At 39.7% G+C, this 24,405-nt stretch overlaps 1 protein-coding gene across 5 annotated transcripts in view; it reads right to left on the bottom strand.

Moving 5' to 3' along the window:
- The window catches only part of RASGRF2 (Ras protein specific guanine nucleotide releasing factor 2), a 229,960-nt gene that overhangs the window by 101,599 nt on the left and 103,956 nt on the right, over nucleotides 1-24,405 (bottom strand). For 3 of the 5 annotated variants that reach the window (XM_036848287.1, XM_036848288.1, XM_036848293.1), the window contains exons 10-15: nucleotides 23,694-23,854; nucleotides 22,681-22,747; nucleotides 22,008-22,144; nucleotides 11,548-11,630; nucleotides 5,581-5,829; nucleotides 4,648-5,036 (exon numbers count right to left, since the gene is read on the bottom strand). In XM_036848287.1, coding sequence (XP_036704182.1) covers nucleotides 4,648-5,036; nucleotides 5,581-5,829; nucleotides 11,548-11,630; nucleotides 22,008-22,144; nucleotides 22,681-22,747; nucleotides 23,694-23,854 — 1,086 coding nt within the window. The remainder of the gene's footprint in view (nucleotides 1-4,647; nucleotides 5,037-5,580; nucleotides 5,830-11,547; nucleotides 11,631-22,007; nucleotides 22,145-22,680; nucleotides 22,748-23,693; nucleotides 23,855-24,405) is intronic. The other 2 variants (XM_036848289.1, XM_036848290.1) reach the window with 1 other exon arrangement.

Raw genomic sequence — 24,405 nt, 5'->3', positions numbered from 1 at the left:
ACACAGAGGCATTAAGCTCTCAACTTTGGCTATTTCTCTAATGTGAGAAAGAACCTACTATTTCTGCCACACCATTATTCATGGACCCTCTCCATCTGCTGGGCCCTGGTCAGAAATGATCCGAGCTGCTACATAACAAGCTCTCTAGCTGATGCTAGCTGTGCCCACAACGATCCCTGATCCCACCTCTGCCCAACACCTACACTGACAAGTCTTTGCAGCCTTTGTCAGTGTCCTTCCCTGGGAGCTTGATCTGGTTCTTTTTCATTTATCTTGGTCTCCCCAGGTCTAACCTTTTTCCAGCTTATCATTCCTGGGGAAAAACTACTGATTCCTACCAGTGATCACACCTCTATCTGAGACAGCAGGCCAAACAGATGTTGCGATATGGCATGGACCATCGCTATGCACTTTGGGCTTGGACTTCAAAGACCAGAACTAGGGAACTTGGTGACCACTGTGGAACAATCCATGTGTGAGTTATAAAGTGTAAGAATTAATTAAGATGGGTAATGGGAAGCTTGACTGAGGACCTTTAGAACTACAACACGTACTTAGTCTATAATGCAGAAAGGAATAGATTTTTCGTTTGCTCCTCTATTCAAGAAAAAAGTTAATATCTATACTACTAAGCATTAGCCAAATTAAAATGCAATCTCTGGGAAATTTCAAAAATGGAGAAAGATTCTCACCATACTCCTGTTAGGAGGCCACTATCAAAAGAAAGAAAATATTAAGTGTTGGCAAGGATGCAGAGAAATTGGAACCCTGTACACTGTTGATAGGAATGTAAATGGTGTAAGCACTATCAAAAACAAAACTTTCCTCAAAAAATTAAAAATAGAATTACCATATGATCTAGCAATCTCACTTTTGGGTATATATGCAAAAGAATTGAAAGCAAGATCTTGAAGAGATAACTGCATACACATGTACACTGCAGTATTATTCACAGTAGCCAAGAGATGAAAGCAACCCAAATGTCCATCAATAGAGGAATGGATAAAGAAAATATGGAGTACATATACAATGGAATATTGCTCAGCCTTAAGAAAGAAGAAAATCCTGGCACATGTTACAGCATGGATGAACCTTGAGGACATTATGCTACGTGAAATAAGCCAGTCACAAAAAGGCGAATACTGTGTGATGTCACTTACATGAGGCATACAAAATAGTCAAACTTGGGACTTGCCTGGTGGTGCAATGGTTAAGAATCCACCTGCCAATGCAGGGGACGTGGGTTCGAGCCCTGGTCCGGGAAGATCCCACATGCCACGGAGCAACTAAGCCCGTGTGCCACAACGAATGAGACTGCGCTCTAGAGCCCACGCTCTAGAGCCCATGAGCCACAACTACTGAGACCGCATGCCACAACTACTGAAGTTTGAGTGCCACAACTACTGAAGTCTGCGCGCCTAGGGCCCGTGCTCAGCAACAAGACAAGCCATCACAATGAGAAGCCCACACACTGCAACGAAGAGTAGCCCCTGCTCACCACAACTAGAGAAAGCCCACACGCAGCAATGAAGACCCAACGCAGCCAAAAATAAATAAATAAAATTTTTTTAAAAAGTAGTCAAACTCATAGAAACAGAAAGAAGATGGTGGTTGCCAAGGGCTGGGGGCAGGGAGAAATGTGGAGTTGTTCAATGGGTATAGAGTTTCAGTTTTGCAAGATGAAAAAGTTCTAAGTATGTATTGCACAACAATGTGAATATACTTAACACCACTGAACTGTACACTTAATGGCTAAGATGGCCAAAAAGAAGGAGGAGGAAGAGGAGGATTCTTCAGGAGAGTTTAAAAACATTTACTAGATGCTAGAAAGCCCCAGGAAGACTAGTAGCAGGGTTTCCTCTACAGAGCTGCAAATGGCGTCAAACCTGGACAAACGCTGCCCCTTCAGAAGCATTGGTCACTCCTGCTCTCAGAAATGGGTTTCACCACTGGGGGTTACCATCAGCCCTTTGCTCATAGGTTCTCTTTGCCCATAAGTTTGCCTGTTTCCTCTGTCCAAGTGAGACAGGAAGGAAAAGGGCAGAGCACAACCCTTAAAAGAATGACACAACCATGAAGAAGAACAGGATACCACAAAAAACAGAACCTACTAAGCCCAAGATGGTGGAAGATTCGACTCCCAGGAGACCTTGAGCCTCATTATACACTCATTGTAATGCATTAACATACTAAATGACACACCCACCAGTGCCATGACAGTTCCGAGGCTGACCATAAAAGGCCAAAAAGTGGGCGGTGGCCCAATTCCTGGAAATCTCTGCTCCTTCCCCAAAGTAGCTGGAATAATCCTCCCACTCGTTAGCCTATGAAATTACCCAGCCCATAAAAACTAACAGCCCCAACACCAGGGGCCACCTCTCTCGCCTTCTGTCTATGAAGTGTGTATCTCTCTAAATAAACCTGCCTTCACTTTACTATGGCTCACTCTTGAATTCTTTCCTGCGCGTAGCCAAGGACCCTCACTTGGTAGCCTGTCCCAGGGACTCACTCGAGACCTGGGACGTGACCATCCTCTGGTGCCCCATTTTTTCCCCACAACACAACCTATTTATCCATTTTTCTTGGCTCATGTCAATGACACTTCCTGATTCTGCTCAAACATTATCTTCCCCGCTTTTCACCTTCTGGAGAACTCCATCTACACCTCTTGTACCATCTGCCCTTATACTTATGTTTTGTCCGCCTTCTCCAGGGAACTATATATAAGGGGCCTGGGAACCATCTTATTTACCATTATGGACCCTGTAGCACAGCAACCTGCACAGAGAAGGTGGTCACACAATGACTCCTGAACAGACCTTACCGTGTTCTCATCCCAGCCTCAGGGGCAATCAAACCAAAGCCTCAGAGTCACAAATGTCTGGCACTAAAATGCTTATTCCTAAAGCTCTCCTAACTCAAAATAACATGAGAAACCAGACTTACCTCCAGATTTCCCCTCTCCTATTTAATACAATCCAGTAAAGGAGGGGGAAAGAACTTTCCATATTCTGGAAAGTTCCTGTGCTTCCCAGGGCGCTCTGGCCCAGAGGAGAGGTTTGAGATAAGCCTCCCAAAGTCACTCCCACCATGGAGATTCCCAAGCACTGGCCTGGATCAAACCCCAGATGCACCTGTCACCTTGTGCATCACCTCATTATTCCCAAGAAAAATCTATCCTGATTCTACTAAAGCTTGTTGTTCTAATGGCTTTTTAATTATCTTTCCCCCTTTCATCCTCCTTAGTTGCTAACGTGTCAATTTCAAGAATTTCTTGTTTAAAAGGGTGCTCCTTTTGACGATGACAACCACTCCAGTTAAAATTCCATTAAGTACTTCACTCAGAAAGCTTATTTAAGTGATGTGAGCTAGAAACTACATAGACTCTTGAAGCAGGTAGAAAAGCAGGGGTCTATGCTTCCATCTGGGTGATCCTCCTTAAAATCTGGACACTTTGTCTGACTTATTGCCCAATTTTTTATTATGTTATCAGTAAAGAAATCAGTTACTATACAGTAAAAAAAAAGCTGTTTGCTAACTTGGCCGTGAAATCTTTTTTATTTTCATCACAGAAACACTGGATTATAAAAGAACAAGGATCACCTCCTCCAACCCCTATGTTGTACCAAGCTGAGGAGGGTAGGGAGATGTGCCACAGGAATCCTTGATTAGTCCCCTGAGTGTTCTGCTTGATTTATTCATTTAACAAAAATTTACTACCTGCCAGGCACTGGCCAAGGCACTGACAGTACAGAGGTGAACAAGACAGACAAGGTTGCTGATCTCATGAGCTTATATGGGAAGACTGTCCAGGCAGAGGGATAAACAAGTGCAAAGGCCCTGAGGCAGAAATGACCCAGGTGTTTCCTGAGACACAAAAAAGGAAATCAATGTGACTGTAGCCTAGCAGATGAGGGAGCGTGGCAGGAGCAGGGGTTAAAGAGAGAGACAGCATCCAAGTCTCATAGGATCTGAAGGCCTTGGGAAGACAAATGTGCTTTATTCTAAGTGTGATAGGAAGTCATCAGAGAATCTAGTCAGGAAACCAGATGATCTAATTCACATTTTTAAAAACCACTTTGGCTGTGTCATGGACAATGAACACTGTCTCAGACTTAACTTTTCTCCCTATATCTCTGTTGTAATAGGGAGCATTGCCTTGGAAACTAAACTGAGGAAGTCATCTTAATGACCTAGCTTCCAGGCTAGGTCGTCACATTAGCAGGGAAAGGCTGGAAGCAGTACAGGTGCTTAAGGTAGACACTGGAGGAGGGGAAGGCTCTGAGGCTCAAGGTCATGGACGAGGGTGCCCGCAACCTATCTCTATGCCAAATATCATGCTATGCTCTTTAGCCAACCAGCCTTAATTCCACCAAGAACCTTCCAGTGATAACCCTTTAGATGACACCATTCTTCCATAGACAACTGACTGCAATTAGCCTTTTATCATAGAAGGCGGCTAACCTCGCTCTCCTTCCACAAAGGCTAGAGGGAACTACAGGAATTTTCGCTTCTAACTAGCCATTGTATTCATTCTACTTTCTATGCAGAAGTAGGAAAGTTGTAAAGAAAGGAAACTAGGGCTCCAGAAGGAATGGTGGGGAAACACAGGGCCAGCAAACGCGGGGTATGGCAGCTGGATAATACCTCTTTGAATACTTCGTTTTAGCTTGTTACACAGATCCACGCGGGGGTTATCTACATAATCTTCTACAGATCCTGGGCTTTGTTCTGGAGAAGAAAGGCCTCGGCTAAGATCCAGCGGTACTTTACCAGTGTGTGGCGGCGGGGATGCAGCAGGGCTGTGAGTGGTGGTGGGGCTGCTGGACGCCGAGGAGGCGGTCAGGTCCAACGCTCCTATCCTTGAGTTCAAGGGAGAAGTCAAGGACAACTTTCTGGCCCTCACGGGGGAGGACGTTCTGGACACAGCCAGTGGTGGCGGGGAAGAGAATTTGCGACACAGGCGCGGGGATTTGCCATCCACCAAGTGTTCACCTCTGCTATTCTGGCTGGTAGCGAAAAACAATTCCAACGACCTAAAAATAAGAGCAAACGCTATTAACAGATTGTAGCCAAGTGAAAATGAGTCCCCTGACGTCATTCAGGAACATGCTCCCTACATTAAAAGGCCACAATATCATCACACTTCTGTTGCTGGATTCACCTTCATTTAAATGCTGCACGTATACCACACACTTGCCAAAGGAACACAGACACTATTTAGGCTTAGTCTAATCCCCTGCTACTAAACTGTGGTCCAAAGACAAGTCACACTGGTAACGGGCTCCACTCCAGACCTACTGAATCAGGGCCTGCAATTTAACAAAAAAGGAGAAAGAAAAGTCCCAAACAATAGAGTTATCTTCCAAATATTCACAGAGCAAGCAAAGGCCACTTGGAAACTTCAGCTGCTTCCCTCGGGAACTATCTGTGACCTCGACTCCCCCGCACCCCTTCTACTGGCGGGGCCTGGCAAGTTCAAAGGCAAGCCAGTGCCCTGCAGGGCAGGGCTGCCCATCTGCACGGAGATCCAGGGACCAGGTGGGCCACACTTTCATCACAGGCTAGTGCCGGGCCTACCTGACGGGGATAGAGGTGAAAGGCCTCTTGTATATGTCAGAAAGCTTCCCCAGCACCACGGCTGCCGTCGTGAAAATCCGATAGGTGTGCAGAAAGGTATTGAGGAAATCGATACTAAGAAACCGCAGGTCTGTCAGTCGCTCCAAGAGGCGCTCCACGCTGGCATAACGGATCTGGGGCACCTTGCAGGAGTTGAGTGTTTTACTGAAGCAAATGTCAGTGTCATCCTTGTGAAGACGGGCATCAGACCTACGCACAAGGCAGGAACATGAGGACAAAACCAGGGCGCGGCTGCCTCTCAGCCCCTGAGTATCTCAATATTTGTAAATATACACTCGTGTCGGGGCTTCCCCTTACATTTGATGAAAGATGTGATACACATTACATACAACAAAGCAGGGCTGTAAAAACATCAAACGTGCCATTATAATTTAGGAAGTTCAGAATTAACTGTGGAGACGTTAATAATTCATTTCACTCTGTGATTTCCTTCTGCAGGGGAGGAAAAATAATTCTCCCTCTACCCTCCTGAGTTGTTGGCTGAGACCCTGTGATAAAAGACAGATTAACAAGAGAAAAATAAACAAGTTTATTAACATGTATACCTCACGTATACATGGGAGATAACCAGGGGAAAATGAGAAACTCACAGAGGTGGCTTAGAACTCAGACTTAAATACCATCTTATAGGGAAAGGGAGGTGGGGGGTATGTAGGCCTCTCAGGGGAGAGTAAATGATTTTTAGGAAAGATGAATGAACCCTTAGAATAGATGGAAGGTATGATAGTTTGTGACAGTTTGCCTGGCTGTGATGTAGACATCTAGTCTCTCCTGTGACAACTGTCAATCTTCCATGGTTGGTGAAACTCCTGGGAAGGGGATTTACGACAACTGAGTTCCTTTTGGAGAATCTGTCTTTAGGCAGATAAGAAGAATTCAGAAAAATCCTCTCTCTGCATTTGCTGTTTTTCAAGTGCCTATAGCTCAACATAATCAATATGCCACAGTGGCATATTATAGGGTGGCATATTCTGCTACCCTTCACTTCTTTCTCTGGTTCAATCATGTTTTATTAGGAAATTAAAGCCGAAGCCCTATTTAGGAGGGGCATTGCTTATGCCCTCAAATCAGAATATCAGAAGTGTGATTAAAAAGTAGCAGGTGACGTTCTCCCCACAGAGGGGTGGGGAGGAAGAGGAGACCCAAATATCACTGCTGTTATCCGTGGTTATTTCTTTTTCTCACTTCTAATTTTGTACATCTGTGCTTTCCCCCTTTTTTCTTGATTAAACTAATAGATTATATTATTAGGTATTTCCCCTCTGGAACCAGCTCTTTGATTGATCAATTCTACTGTTTTTCTATATTTTAATTTATTAATTTCCATTCTTATCTTAGTTATTTCCTTCCTACACTTTCCTACAGTTGATTTTGTCATTCTTTTTCTAACTTCTTGAATGTTAGAATGTTAAGAATGCTTAATCCGTTTCATTCTTTCTGGCTGATAAATGCATTTAAGGCCAACCATTTTCTGAATACAATTTAATCCATAAATTGTGTGAAATGTTGTGTTTTCCTTACATTTTCAATATTCTGCAGTGTTAAAAATGTCTTCATAAAAAAAGTAATGGCTGTAATACAGGCAGTCAACTCTTCTAAAGATTCCCCCTGAACAGTATCCACCTGCCCACCTGCAATGCTGGGCTTTTCTCATTCTCTAAAACCTCCCACCTGGCTGCACCTCAACCCATCACCCTGAGGTCCTTGCACTGGAAGCCTGCGGCAGCCTCTCCAAGTGGACAGCAAACCGGAGGGAAGATTCACACAGCAGCCCTCAAGATCCTTGGCTGTGCTCAGAGCCCTCAGCCCATGGTGCACCTTTGTCAGAAAGGGCAAAAGAAGCCGGCATGGCCAAGTTCATAAGATGAATAGCTTGGAAGCTAAGGCTGAATCCAAGTGGGGCTCAAAGAAATGCATACCTTCGCTAGGACTGCCCGTAGCCTTCACATTCCCATCTGAGACCCCATGTCCCCCTTCATGGCAGCACCTCAGAACAGTCAGTGAAGTCCTGGATTTCACCACTTGATTAAAGGATACAGTACAGGGCCAGTGATGTTCAGTGAGGCAGCTGCTTGCTAAGAATCAGCTGGCTTGTTGTGAGTGCCCTTCATTAGCCCTTTCAGCACTTCAAGGGATTTTAAGTTATATATTTATTTTCTTTGGGATAAAAAGAAATCAATAGCTTCCTTAGCTTGCTCTTGGAAACGTTCCACCCCAAAGTAAGCTCAGTGCAGATGGAAAGGCTTCATTTGCAGGCTTGAAAGAGCATTTTAAATGAGTAGCTTACTTCTGGTGAGGAACTAAGGGTGGCCTGTTAGTTTTAGTCACATCACGGATCTCAAAAATACGTAAGTGCATCTTTTGAGATTCTTGAAAATAGCATGGCTCTTTTTTGCACTTAGTATGTGACCCTCAACCAACTTTACTTTTCTGGTTCTTAATCTTTCTCATTTGTTAAGAGACCTTAGAAACTTTTATGAATCAACCAGTCTGTCTAGAGAACGGCTAATCGAGGTAATCACTTTTTCTCCCACCATTTTCCCACCTAAAATCTCTATTTTCTAAGAAAACTGAGGGCAACTATTATTAAAAGAAAGCAAGCGTTAGCCTATATACATAAAGCATAAAACATCACTTAAAGGGATATAATCACCTAATAAATGTCATGATTTTGCATTCTATTCATAGTTTTGAGCTTTGCATCTTTTGACTATAATTACTTTAACCAAACACTAGGAGGAAAAAATATATTGTAGCCAACATGAAATTGAAACTGACTAATTGCACCACTGTCCTTCAAAATTATGACTACATTTTCATTTTAAGTAAAGAAAAGAAATTAAATATTATGAAATTATTTAATTTTCTTTTATTACATTGAACGAAATCTTAATTTCCTAAGGGACCCTCAAGAAGATACAATGCGTTACTTAAGCCTCCTATGATAATAACAACTCCTTTTTGGTAAACACTTAAAAAAGTAATTTTGAGACATCAAACCCAAATCACCTATTGTAATTAGTAAGTTTTAAAAGGAACTGAGTGCCTGCAAAGTAATGCCATTAGGGTAGGATAATTTTTTTTCTTTAACTCTGTAAAACATCTTTTTTTTTTTTTTTTTTTTTTTTCCATGTAGCCAGAGAGATGTGCAAGGAGGCAAGAATACAGAATTTAGGGTAGAACAGTGCCATGGAGGAGACTATCAGAAGGAACAGAGATTGCAAAATCATCCTCTTTTCTCTGACTGAGGAGAACCAGGCTCAATGAAGCAGGGAAAAATAGAAAGAAGAAAGATATGAAATACATGAAACTCTGCCTTGGGAATATATCTAGTAGTAGAGTACAGATGGGCATCCAAACATGTGTGGCTCCAGTAGGAAATCCCTACAGCCCGCGATACAGGCTTCTGTTCTCCCAGGAGAGCAGTTCCAACTCATTGCAGTGACCCTCGCTGTGCACCCAGATGCAGGAAAGTCTTGGTCTGTACAGGAGGCAATTATATCAATACAAATGAGACTGGACATGGGCATTAGTCAAACTGCCATCACAGAGCAAAGAAGATGCATTCAGGCGCCAGCCGTAACTTGGTCAGGCACAAAACTACAATTTTTCTTTGTACTAATTTTTAAAGTGAACAAAATGTATACATAGTGGGTGTGCAGCTGCCCGAAGGTTTAGGAGCTTATAACTTGGCCACCAAGTCCAACTTATTCTCATTCTAAAGCAGACTGGACTTTCATGGCTGTCTAAGCTTCACGAAAGTACTCTTAATAAGGAATTAAGATAATATATATTATTTTGTGAAATATTAAAATAAGAATACTATGGAAGAAAACTAACCTGGTGATGTGAACTTAAAAATTAAGTCATAATTTGAAATTTTGACTTAATATTCCATACTCGGTTTTAATTTTAGTATCGTACATTTTTAACTGACCTGTTTTTTTCAAACTATACTAAATTAAAAACCTAGAAAACTGAATGCTAAAGGAATCTTTGCCCGAGAGTTTTAAAATGACCCTACACAAAATGTTTTAAAATTTGACTAGCAATTTAAAACAGTATCATCCTTTTATATTTTTTCTGTAGTAATTATGGCACTAGTATAATGTACTCTGCCTTCATCTGATACAATAATTAATAAGTTTTAAAGTTTATACCATTGGAATGATGCTAATTATAATTAATACCTATCAGAAGAGAAAAGTTGATGTTGTTTCTTTGTCTTAAACAGCTCAGACCTAAAAAAAGTCCACATAAAAAGGCATGGAAGACAAACATTTTCTTAGTTTCATGTAACTTTTTTGGAAAGATATAACAGGACTGCTTTTAAAAATACATTTTATTCTTAGAATTTGGACTGCAAATAACCAAGAAAATGAGAGTAGGGAACGATTTGGTTAGCTTGAAAATCCTCCCAAAACAACTTTTGAATTTGGAAAGAAAAAAGTATGTAGAGACAAAAGCATTAATATAGAGAGTTATGGCACACAGTTATTGATATAACTTCTCATTTTAAAACTATAGTTTCCTTAGTGATCATATTAAATTATAGGATTTGCTTTTTTTTGTTTGTATGTTTTTGTTTTGTTTTTTCCAGTGTTGATCACTTTCTTTTTTTTTTTTTAACATCTTCATTGGAGTATAATTGCTTTACAGTGTTGTGTTAGTTTCTGCTGTATAACAAAAGTGAATCAGCTATATGTATACATATATCCCCATATCCCCTCACTCTTGCGTCTCCCTCCCATCCTCCCTATCCCACCCCTCTAGATGGTCACCAAGCACCGAGCTGATCTCCCTGTGCTATGCAGCTGCTTCCCACTAGCTATCTATTTTACATTTGGTAGTGTATATATGTCAATGCTACTCTCTCACTTCGTCCCAGCTTCCCCTTCCCCCTCCCTGTGTCCTCAAGTCCATTCTCTAGGATTTGCTTTGTTAACAAAACATACAGAGAGCAGGATGGCAGGCCTGGGCAATAGCCTCTGGGACAAATCCATATACAGGCTGTGGGTAAATGGTACCATGGAAAAGCCAGTTAATTCATGTTGAGGGTCTTCAAAATCTAAATGTATCTCTACAACCAAATCTGACTAATATGATTCACACCCACTGAGAAGACAGCAAAAGAATCTGCCAAACTTTTGTCCACCCTCTGACACATCTGGCTATCACTTTACCTATTGAACTTGAAATTTTTAAAAATACTTTTTATTTTATATTGGAGTATAGTTGATTAACAATGCTGTGATAGTTTCAGGTGCACAGCAAAGTGACCCAGCTACATATATACATGTATCCATTCTCCTTCAAACTCCCCTCCTACCTAGGTTGTTACATAATACAAAGCAGCGTACCCTGTGCTATATATGGTCCTTGTTGGCCATCCACTCTAAACACAGCAGTGTGTACATGTCTATCCCAAACTCCCAATCTCTCCCTTCCCCCCTGGTAACCATAAGTTCGTTCTCTAAGTCTATGAGTCTGTTTCTGTTTTGTAAATAAGTTCATTTGTATCATTTCTTTTTAGGTTCCGCATGTAAGTGATACCATACCATAAGGTATTTCTCTTTCTCTGTCTAACTTACTTCACTCAGCATGGCAATCTCTAGGTCCATCCATTGAACCTGAAAATTTTGATAGGCTTTTTGTACTGAGCAAGGCATCTGAACAGTATGAAAAACTATTTTTCTATGCTGTGAGTCAATAAACTATGAATCTGAAAAACCACTGTGATAGTCTTATTATTTATAATGGCATATCATGAATGATCAATCACATTACTGTCAAACATATTCAGAGTAGGAAGCAGAATCCTACTGAAACAATATTTTATTCACAGCTTTACATTCTCTACCAAGTTGATCCTGATTAAAATGTAAGAGAAAGGATTATCACACTTACTTAATCATATGTGGCACAGAAACTTTGGAATTTTCTTCAAACACTATAGTCATTAAACCATTACACCGTATGTTGTCCACACACTGTGAAATTTAAAAATAGACAGTTAAAACCCACACGTAAACCTAGGCAGAGCATATATTCCCAGAATTATTTATAATCACAAAACAATTTAGTTTCTCATTTGTGCACATATGCACACACGCGCGCACACGCACACACAGAGGCAGGGAAACATTACACATTGATGAACAGATTCAATATCCAAATACCAAAACTGTGCACCTGGCAAATGCCTGAGGATGGATATAAGGGCTACGTTTTCCTAGAATGTGTTTCCCAAGGATTCTGAGCACAATGTCACATCGGCACAATTCTCTGGCAGTCCCAGCACTACTTGAGAAGTTTACACCTCTAGTGAGGTATAAACTGCCTCTGCTATATTCATTCTCTGCCCTAGGGGGTGGTATGGGGCAGGCAGAGTAGAAATGGTGGCTTGCTTGGATGGAATTCGTCTTCTCTCTCACTAGTAAGCTCTGTGCCTGCTTCTCGGTGCTTTTTGCCAATAAATTCCCACATTTTACTAGCTTCTCTAGCAGTTTCTACTGGCACCGTGTTAGTTTGGTGAGGATGTATTGTATAATTTCTCCTGCTTCTGGCACACATAAAGCCCTGTTCATCTCCTTTCTCTTTTCTTTCAGGAAATTTTGCTAATTTTCTCTACCTTCTTTATTGATATCTATGCCTTATCAATTCAAAATTTCCCTTTGCAATTACTTTAGGTTAGAGAAGGATTTATTCTGAATTATACGTATTCTTTTTAAACAAAACAGAAAATGAAAAAAAGATTTAAACAATCTTTAAAATCAGAAATCACTTTTAGTTACTAGGATACCATGTAGTACTTTATGACTGTAATTAAATGGTGTGAAGAAGCTGATTGCCAAGCGATTTCACAGAGCTCTTGAACTCAGGGTTTATCCTAAACCCCAGTGTTTAATAAAAGAATGAATATGCATATAAGAAACTTTGGGTCGCTGGCATCCCCTAACTATTGATCCCCTACTTAGCATATCAGCCATTTTCATGCTTGTTTTTCCTTAAAAATTTGTTTCCTCATGTCTTATGCCATTATTTCAATGACCAGGTATAGAGGATCTCAACTTCCGGGAATAAAGTAGAATATTTTAAAGTTCCCCTCAATTCATTTCTCAAAGCACCTGGAATTTGGAGTTATCTTTTTATATGAATAATTATGGTTATCTAACTACAAATTAGGTTACATGTGCTTACATGTGAGTTTATACTATATCTTATTCCCATAGGTGGATTACAAAAATACATACAGTAAGACAAAGTCAAAATTAGTAAGAAGCTTAGAGAGGATTTGGATAAGGGTGGAAAATAATAAGATGAAGGCTGGGATCAATCCACCACATGTACTTTATGTTGAGAAGTCCCAAACACTTGCTATACGTGGTCCCCAAAATTAGCTGAGCTATGCAGCAGCCAACTCAAGGGGGGCCACATGATGAGCTACAAAATTCATGGTTTAATAGAAGCTCAATTCACCCTAGTCTGAGTCCAGAGGAGAATTATCTCATGGGTTCTCCTAAGGAAAACACTGAATAATGTCGTGAACATTATCCTCAACGACATCCTTAAAGTAATCACAGTTTTGACCAAACCATTTCTTATAAACTCCCTCAACACTGGATAAAGAGTACAGTTCCAAACTAACCACTCTGTGGCGGGCCCCAAAGAATGGGGGCCTGCCTTTGCTCGTCTGGTTCCAAGCACAGATTTCACTCTTCAGAAAAGGGTATGCATAGGCTGCTCTTCTTTAGGCTAAATAAATGCTGCTCCTCCTATCAGTTTTGAGCAGCAGTAAGTTGGACATGGTATTCTTCCATAAGTCCTGAAACTGCAATATCCTAAGTTAGTATCCAGTTGTATGGAGTCAATGTTTCCACCAGTGAGCCAAGCTACCAGTAGGTGGGGTATCCTCTTAGGCCTCAAAACAGCCACAGGACCTCAAAGGGAGAGCTCTCAGTCAGGGCTAGATGAAAAGAGACGCCAATGACTCCGTTTCTAAGCATGAACAAACAGGGGAAAACGAAGAGATGAGGCTGGCAGGTGTGTGCGTTTATAATGGAGAAGACAGTAAGAGAGAGGGGGCCCGGGTTTGATCCCTGGTCAGGGAACTAAATCCCACATGCATGCCGCAACTAGGAGTTCTCATGCCACAACTAAGGAGCCCGCCTGCTGCAACTAAGACCCGGCACAACAAAATAAATAAATATTTTTTAAAAAGATGAATAAGGTAAACTACTTTAAATTCACTTTCCTAATTCCAGTGGGAAAATGGATGAACATTATCCCTGTTCTTATGAAACTATGAGTGTGGGGTTTGGAGGAATGGGGGAAAAGATTGTATGGGGACAGATACTGCACGCAGACAGGGAAAGGAAGGAGGGGTTAAGTGATCCTTCACCCCAGGGATGTTTCTAGCTATTCCTTAGACTTTTCACTCTCGCTGTTTCTGAGCAGAATGGGGATGCCACTTGGGCAACCAACACAGGGAGTGGGAGGGCAGAGATGGTGCTTGGTAAGAATTGTGGCAAGTAAATAGTGTTCCTTCAGTTTCCTTTAACAGTCTAAGCAATAATATAGTTACACAGACAACAGCCTTAGGATGACTTAGGGCTGTAGTTTTCATGTTTCGATTTTCTATTTGGTTCTTTGACTGATCAGCCTGGTCCTTTTTACACAGTGATCTATTCTTTTCTTTCCTTCCTTCTTCCTTTCCTCCCTTCCTCCCTTCCTTCCTTTCATAGCTTTATTATATTTTAAACATTCTTTTTCACAGTCTTTTCTAAGTTATCACTCTATTATCTGAAGCTCCAGCAGTGCTAATTCTACTGCTCACTATGTCTTCTGACTCTCGCTCTTGATAGATCGTTTACTCACAAGATTTGTAATTTTTGATTTTGAGCACCTTGTCATGAGCCCTGAACTGTTGAGGTGTTGCTAATGCAGTGACTTTCTGTTTGCTTCTACCAAGCATTTTGGATTAGCAACAGTCCAAATATTGTTTTTGCATTCATTTCTCAGTTTGGAATTTTCACACCATGTGAATATTGTAACTCTGAATTTCAAATCCATAGGCCAGAAACACATTTGTTTTTCTCAAAGGAGCTTTTTAAAAATTCAGAACCCAAGGGGCTTCCCTGGTGGCACAGTGGTTAAGAATCCGCCTGCCAATGCAGGGGACACAGGATAGAGCCCTGGTCCAGGAAGATCCCACACGCCGAGGAGCAACAAAGCCTGTGCGCCACAACTACTGAGCCCGTGTGCCACAACTACTGAAGCCCACACGCCTAGAGCCTGTGCTCCGCAACAAAACAAGCCACCGCAATGAGAAGCCTGCGCACTGCAACAAAGAGGAGTAGCCCTCGCTCGCCACAACTAGAGAAAGCCCGTGTGCAGCAACGAAGACCCAAGGCAGCCAAAAATTAATCAATCAATTAATTAATTAATTAAAAGAAAATTCAGAACCCAAGACAAAGACAAACTTCCTTATGTCTTCCCTGGCCTAATGGGTTTTTTGAGTTCTTATTTCATGGAGGGGGCAGCCTTCCAATGCCCAGGCTTCAAACAAGGGCTTCAGACAAGGATCTCAATTCCTTTTAGGGGCCCAAGGCTAACCCTCGCTCCTTTTGTTAATACCCCTCAGGCGTGGGACCAATATCCAAACTAAAATCATTCCCAAGTCTCTATGTCTTCAGTTTACATGCTGTCTACCCTGACTTTAAGTTCCCTTGTTATTTCCGGCAACTAGAGATTTCCCTTTATATCTGTAAATACCACCAATGTATTAAATTTTTTTATTATACTGATTTTATGTATTAAACATTTCTTGTTTGTAGCTAGAAGGGATCTAAATCGGTGCGGTCCTCCACACTGCCAGAATTGAAACTTGGGATAAGTGTTTTAGATCCAAAAGAGAAGATTTATGTGACCACTTTTGAACATCTTATTATCCAATGTCAGATATCATTCATAAATCTTTCTGATTCATTGTGTTAAGCATTAAAATTACTTTCAGCAGGAAGAAAAAGAAATTTTCACTTACACTCAAGTTTCAGGAGAAGAAAATGTACATGCAATCTGAACTATAGCTCAAAAGACCATGTAATAAGAAGTCATTTTTAAATGTACAAAAAGGTCTTTGATAACTGCCACACCTATCTGTGCGACGGATGAATATATATATATCTATCTATATACATACATGTATATATAAAACATATTACGGTATATTTATAATAGAGGAGTGTCTTTTGGGTTTTTTTAACATCTTTAATGGAGTATAATTGCTTTACAGTGGTGTGTTAGTTTCTGCTTTGTAACTAGAGGAGTGGTTTTGAAATGGACTCGTTTCTCAGAGGCTCCACAGACAGGCTTCAGTGACAGCAAGGGTGTGAACATACAGGACTCCTGGGGGCTCTGGGTCCACCAGTTCTACATCAACCAGAGAATTTTGCTTTTATCTCACTTCCATTTGGCATTTTCAGTACTGCCCCATTGAAGAAAGAGTTCTCTTCCAGAAAAAAGTTAAACTACAACAGAATTTATGTTTACGAATGTGTGTATGAACATATTTATATTGGAAGCCGTGGTATATATTCATGATCATATAAGCACATATCTTGGTTGTGTTGGGGAGAAGAGACTGAGTCCTGGGAAAATGAATGCAGTTCACTCAGTTAAGAAGAAAGACATGAAAATAATCAGGATGCCACAAATCTTTAAGGATATATTGAATTTATGTGAATTACTGTAAACCTTGAAATTAATAGGATATTAACAAAAGCAGATTCCTAGGTCACGGCTATTCTAGTTCAGTTTGCTGTGACTATGACCAGGGTGGAGCCTGGGAATATGTATACTCACAAAAGGCCCAGGTAATTTTTTTGATTTATTTTTTGTTTCTTGGGGGTTTTTTTGGCCGCACTGCACAGCTTGTGGGATCTTAGTTCCCCGACCAGGGATTGAACCTGTGTCCCTTGCAGTGGAAGTGCAGAGTCCTAACCACTTGACCACCAGGGAATTCCCTCCAGCAAGGTTTTTTGAGGGTCTTGCTTAAGGAAATATCTGGTCAAAGTCAGTGGTCTACTGTGTCACCATATTTCTTTTTACCTTCCTAATACATCTAAGTAGTAGGAAGAACAGTAAATTCAATTTCTCTCTTTTAATTTCACCTTTTTATATTAAAGTAAAATATTCCCTATTGATTCCAGAGAAGTTATTTTAAGGGAGGAAGCATGTCAGTGTGCCACAAATTTGCCTGTATTTTGACACACCTGCCCAAACAAAGAAGCTCAGAGGTGAATTTTAATTCTGCATTTTAGTTGATACCCATAATTATAGAAAAATCTGTTTAATACACCATTATGTATGACGGTGAGACATGCACAAATGAATGCACTATATTGAAATGAATGGTCAAATCTTCAGCCTCAAATTTTTCCCTATAAATAGATGAAAAAGGGAAGAATTATTGGTCAAGACCATTAACCACTTGCACATTTTGTTGGAGGCACCAACGGTTAATTATGACCTTGCTGGTGGAACTAAAAGTATAATTAATCGTTCAAGCCATTGTTACTTCTAAAGATTACAGCTTCAGAGAGAGAGGCCTGACAAAGCTAAACATCTTAATTTTTGTATAGAGTTCTCTATGTGAAACTGGGATTGTATCAATAGTCAGGCACCACTTTATTATCTCAAATAAGAACTACACGTGATTAGTATAACACGGTACAATAGTTTAGCAAGGTGGTATCAAATCAAGCCAGGAAAAATTAAAATTTTGCAAAACAAAGAGTGACAAAAATAATTAGACAAAATAATGGAGAACATATTCATAATTTGGACTGAAAGAAAATGCTCATTTCCCTAGTCTGTAAGGATAGCTCCAATGGATAAATGTCCATCTGGTATAAACAGACAAGAAACAGAAACAGTGGAAAATGTTAGTCTCACTGATAATTACAGAAATGTAAATTAAAACCACTAGGAAGCAATATCACTTTTCCATTAAATAGGAAAATGTGACAAATGTGACAAAACTCAACATTGGCAGGACTTAGAAGAAAGTTGCACAGATACCTTGCTGATGATGTTGTGAAATGATGAGTTACATATTCCTTGGAGCGTTTGGGCAGTCTGTCGAGTCATGTATCATGAAATCATGAAAGTGATCAGGCCCCCTGTACCAGCCTTACCGGCTGTGGGTAAGATACACCACCAAGGGACCTTTAAAAGGGGAGAAACTCCCTGTGCAAAGATGGTTAGCACCACATCATATATTAATGCTGAAACTTGGAAACTGCCTGAATGCCTAATTATTCAGAAAGAGCTAGAAAAGTGGTAAGTTAACATGATAGAATATACATATATTGCTATTAGAAGATATCAATATGACTAATTCACAGGAATATAAAAAGATGTAAAAAGCAAAAAATGATGCATATATACACGTAGAGCCGAACTGTTAAATTATTTCTGTATGGCAGGATTATGAGGGTTTTAGAGGTGGAAACATTTGATTTTCAGAACAGGGTTTCTCAAATTTAATTGCGCAAAAATGATCTGTGGAGCTTGTTAAACCTGGGGGGTGTCTGGAATGTGGGTTCAGGAATCTGTATTAAAAAAAAAACCTTCGGACCTGCTGTATAAAAAAATAAATAAAATTCAAAAATTCAAAAAAAAAGAAAACAACCTTCTGGTAATTATCTGTGGAAGACACTTTGATAAACATTTATTTAGTGATCTGGGTGCTGGGAGTCTTTCTGGTTTCCTTTTTGTGTCCATATTTTTACATATACATGATAAAATATTAAAAAGTACATTTTCAAGCATTCTGTAGACTCATCTTAATAATGAATATGTCCAGAGGCATACTTGGAATACTGACAAATTCCATCAACGTGTGTACAGCACATAATTTTCCCCATAAGATGAAAATGCTTTAAGCAGAGAACAAAGCCCGGTTGAGATGCAGGCTGCTGGGCAGTAGGCTAGGCTCAATCAACAGTGGAGCACTCTGTGTCTACCACTCACCATTCAAACCCTGAGTCAGGAAAATCACTAAGCGTCTCAGAACACTCACTACCAGACTCAGCTTTCAGTAGCAGCTGACATCATCACTCCCCACTCCCTGATACATTTTCTTGACTTGACTTACAGGACACCATGTCCTCTTGGCTATCCTCCAATTGCTCTGCTGATTCCTTCTCTTCTTTGTTGTTCTCCAGGACTCCTCACCCAGTCCATGGCCCTCTTCTCAGTCTATCTACATTTACTCCCTGGGTGATCTCAACAGGCCTTAAATACCATCTAAATGGCATAGAGTCTCCCACCTGGACCTCCCTCCAAGCGCTTAACATCTATATCCCACTGCTTACTTAACAACTCCACTTAAATTATTTCCTCTTTTTGTATTTTCCCTCTTGCACATTCCCCTTCAGCCACACTAGCCTTCATGCTATTACTCAAAATATGCAGTGTCCTCCTACTCTAGAGTCTTTGCAGTGGCTGTTCCCTCTGCGCTGCCAAGGGAACGACTTTCCCTTCATTACATATCAACACGGTATTTCCATCACCTGCTGCAGTCTTTGTTTAGATGTCTTCTTCAAAATAAGATGATCACCTTTTAAAAATTGTACCAACCCCCATCTACCTCCAGTAGCCCAATCCTTCTTACCCTGGCCTATCACCCTCTGACATAAAATATTATATACTTACTTATGTATACTGCTATTTTCAGTTTTCCCCACACTAGAATGTAAGCTACACAAGGTCAGGGAATTTTTTGTTGCTGTTGCCTCCTGTCCATGATATATCACAAGTGCCTAAATAGTGCCTGGCATACAGTATCACTGCATAAATATATTTATTGAATGGCTGAAATCATAAGTGTCAAAGACACACGATATCAAGGCTCTATGGAACACAGTAATTTCATGTAATGATATCATCGTCCCTCAGAAAGATACAATTTTCTGTTGTTTCCTTCTCCAATTCAATTGTACATATAATCAGCTTAATATATTAGTCATAGAAACTTGGAGAAACAGGAAGAAGTTGTATACTCAACTCAAGATGTAGACTAAGTAGAGAGAATCACTTGGATGCTTCTGGGAAGCAAAGTATTGGATCCTTTCTTTAAAGCACCAGGCATAGAATCATTCATGCACCCCATGGGTCTTTCTCTCTTAGCAATGTCTCACCAGGCCCCCTAAGGAAGATGACTTAATGCTTTTATCAACTCTGTATCTTAGGAGCCCAAGTTACATCATAAGGTAGAAGCTATAAGCAGCTGGAAAAACATCTTTGCCTACACTCCAATTCTCCCTATTTTTCCTACTTATCTTGGCTTCACAACACATACAAAATTTTGTTGCATTAAGTTGTCTACTTCCCTTTCTTCCCTACTAGCCTACCTATCTCCTTGAGAGCAGGGACCGTTGCCATATCCCTGGTACCTACACAGTACCTGGCAGCACACGGTGATTGCTCAATTAACGTGCATAGAATCAATGACTGATTCAGAGTCTCATCAGGTAAAAGATGTACTACAGAGACTTAATTAAAGTATTAATTCATACAGCATAGAGCTAATGAAAGTATTAATAAATCACCACAAGGATGTAATTATGCAAATACACAAGATCCCATATTTTCTTTCCTTTGTTAACCAGAAAAGCAGCACCTTCACTTCAGCTATTTATTCATCATCAAAACAGTCCCGGGAGAAAAGAAGTAAAAATCCAGAATTCCAGTAGAGGATATTTAGAGTGCTAATAAAAGACCTAGATTAGGTTTGAGTCCTGACTCAACACAGTTGTGTATTTGGACAAATGCTTATTAACCTTCCAAACCTCAGGTTTCTCACCTGTGAAATGGGACTACTATTTCTGTTAGCCTTCAGAATACTACTGTAAGGGTCAAATGAGACTGTAAAATTTCTTTGACATTCAAAAATAATTATTTTGCCCATTCATTTTCTCTCTATTTCCCCTCAGTTTTCAGTCACTCCGAAAAAAATTAAGTATCTGAAGAACTATGATATAGTTTCTATTTATACCTAAGTCTTATACAGTAAGTTCCCTACATATGAGCCTTCAAGTTTCGAACTTCCAAAGATGCTAACATGCGTTCACATGTCCAATCACATAAGTTAGTTCACGTGTCTGGCCTACATTGTCACGTGCGTGCATCCTGTACAAGTGGTTGTGCTTTTGTGTACTTTACTGTATAGTACTATATAGAGTACAGTAGTACAGTATCTTATTTCAAGCCCAGGATGTCCGGAAGCAAGTGCAAAAGTAGCAGTGATGTAGCTGGTATGCTAAGAAGAGTCAGCTGTTGTACTGTACTAACTACTTTTCAAGGTAATGTATTGTAAGATTAAAAATGTTTTCTTTAATTTTTGTTTGTTTTTTTATGGATTATTTGTGTGTAAAAGTATTATAAACCTATTACAGTACAGTACTATATAGTCAATTGTGTCAGTTGGGTACCTAGGCTAACTTTGTTGGACTTATGAACAAATTGGACTTATGAATGCGCTCTCGGAACAGAACTACTTTGTATGTAGGGGACTTACTGTATATAAGTACTATGAGCTCTTCGGAAAAGGAAGACAATGGGATCTATAGCATATGCCTTTCCTGCTTGCCCCAATCTTCCTTGAGTTAACAACTTTGAAGATAATAATCAAGCTTTCTTTTAATATTTTCCTTACACAGCTTCCCTTTTCACCTAGATTGGTTAATGGAACCAAAATTAATGTGGAGCTTGGATTGAAGAATGCCCAAGTCCAACCATCACTAGTTTTGACATTCTTTCAAATGCTGAATAAATGAAGCAATTCCCTAACTGGGCATTGCTGATCAAGGAAAGGTAAGCAAATCTGTTCCCTAATTTTTTCTATATAAAATACAGGAGCTCATTTTCAGGCTTCATACTACAGACAGTATCTCTTCTTTGATTTGATTCCATAGTCCCTGTTAGCTGTTTTTGAATCTCTCACCATTTTCCTACCTCAGTAACAAATAAGCAAAAAAAAAATCTAGTGAGGTCACTGGAGAATTTATTACTCACAGGGCAATTTTAACACTGTCCAACACAAGTGATTACATTATCAGCTTGTACAAAAGTGCCCAGGACACAAAATGCAATAACTACATTTCAAGTAAATTTTAAACAAACAACAACCACAAATGATTTAATACATGAAGACATATAGTGGTACTGGTAGTGACCACAGCAACCAGATATAATTTTCTAATAAAAATAAATTGACTCTAAAACTCCTTCCCAAAAGTTTATGTTGTAAAATTTAAAACAAAAAAAAAAAACCCAACTTAGGGCCAAAGCCACTTGCTTACCTGACTGATGTCACTCGTCCAGGCAGCTTTCTCCTGGCGTGAAGGTGCTAACAAGACCACAGTGAAAGGGGCAGCGTCAGGAGGCTCCACCACTATTTTAAAATCCAGGTGTCCAAACACTTGCCCAGAACCTTTGGCTTCAACACATGTAAACCAAACAATTAGATGTGAACACAAAAATATGAGTGATAGTTGCTTTCACATGGTTCTAGTAATACAATCAATGTGCATTTAAGTCCAGGATCTCATTTCAGCAATATGGTGCTTCTTGGGCATGGGGAAGGCTTTGTTAAGCTCATAAGCAGATGAAGAAACTGAGATCAGTAGGTTACTCAGGACTAGGATCCTGCTTTCCTTCTCATTTCATGGTTGTTTTTTTTTTTTAACTTCCATAATTTACGGAATTCCAACACACTAATTCAATCCCTTTCTTTTCTGCCACTGCAAAGTCACTATCAAGAGACAAATTCAGTAAAATGTGAATTCCCAAAGACGGTTTAACAAGGTCACAGGTTAAATGGCTCAACAGAATTTTTCATATATAAATGAATTCAGGGAGTTTATTCTTAACATCTTTCCTGCTTCCTTAAGCAGCTCTTCTTAGCTATGAATGAATAAAAACCATAGGACTATTTAATTCTAATATAATTCTAAGTGATAGTATGTGACTTACAGTCATCATCGCTTGTATCGGGCTCCTCAACCAATGTACATTCTATTAGAGAGAGAACTCCACCTGTCTGGAAACAGACCAATTTTTCATTAAGAGGCTAAGAGTCTTTCACAGGTTGGGAACCTGTGATTTGCAAACCTTACATTCAAACTGCCACATAAGAAAATAGCAATTCTGCTTCATAAATAATTTTTCATAGAGTCCAAAATTAAACTTAGATGTGTAAAAGTAATTGAATTCATTGAACTTCATGGTTCTTCCCCACATCCGACTCTCACTACCTATGTTTATAAAATTTAGCAAGTCAGTCTATGTGAGACTATATGGCACCTTAGAGGCCCTGTAGAGTGAATGCAGCTCAGCAAAGGGCAGAACTCTCCAACCAGGAAGTGATTTAAGCAGTAGGAAGCCTTTGTTGTGATGTGGGATAATATTTTCAGGCACTAATAACAGAAAGTACAGATAGGCAGACTTCTTCTGTTAAGGGCCAGCTGGTAAATCTTTTAGGCTTTGCAAGCCATGTGATCTCTATCGCAACTGCTCAAATCTGCTGTTCTAAAAAAGCATGAAAACAGCCAGGGACAATACGTAACGAAATGAGTATGGCTGTGTTCCAATAAAACTTTATTATCAAAAACAGACAACAAGCTGCGGGCCATAGTTTGCTCACTCCTGGTACTGAGCAAGATAAAAGAGCATTTAGTAAATATTATATAATCAGTACACTGCAGTAATTCGACAAGATTTTTGTAGCTCAGTAGTCACCAACTAGTAATTTTGTCCAGGTTATGATTTTAATTGCTCTTCTTTATGGCAATGCACACTTAAATTTCTATTACTTTGGATCCAATTGACAACAAAGTAAATGTCAGGATTGGTAACTGTATATTACCTCACCATGAAATCTGACAATCTATTTTATGATAGCAGGCATAGGAAAGTCATAATTAAGTTAACCTCAATGCCTCTTAAGTGCATGGAACATAAATGGAATAGTCATATAAAACCAGTACCTTGAGCAGATGCAGCTTTCCTCCTGAACTTCTTGTACAAATTAAAAAGTGTTTTGTAAACAAGAAGCATTGTCTTTCTCCTTCCTTTTTCAAAGACAATGAACCCAGGCGAACTTTACTAAGTTTCCCCCTCTCAACCGAAGGTACTTGAATAAGAGAACCTGGTGATCACAAAAGTGAAGAACACACAGTAATTAAAATTCTGTCAAGTGAGAGCTGTTCCTGATATAAAAACACCAGGGCCTGTTTCCCAAGATACCAAGGATTTATTTGATGCACCATTGGAACAAGTAAATCCCCTGCACTCGGAGCAGAAGAAACAATGCATTACGTTTTAAGGGTTGCACACTAATTCCTACTATTTTTGTAAAACACTTTAGACTTGATTATCTACAAGCTGGAAAATAAGTTTAAAAGAAAGCCAAATTGAATTCAAAGAACGAGGCACTTCTGCCATCTGTCCTTCATAATCTGATCTCAATCAATTTATTTACATAAGAATAAGGTACATATTATATAATTAGATAGAGTAATAAAATAACCTAATAAAAAGCAAATCAAATTTAATTTTCCTGGAGCCCTGAAGGTAGATAAATAGCATTAATATAGTTTACTTTGTATTTTAAAAATAGAATGTACAATACATGTACATTATAAAAGTACACAAATTATACAATTCAATGCAATTTAGTTAAGGCCTATTTTTAAAGGG

Source organism: Balaenoptera musculus, chromosome 3 (assembly GCF_009873245.2).
Source record: "Balaenoptera musculus isolate JJ_BM4_2016_0621 chromosome 3, mBalMus1.pri.v3, whole genome shotgun sequence".
NCBI lineage: Eukaryota > Metazoa > Chordata > Mammalia > Artiodactyla > Balaenopteridae > Balaenoptera > Balaenoptera musculus.
This window is presented reverse-complemented; position numbering and strand designations above follow the sequence as displayed.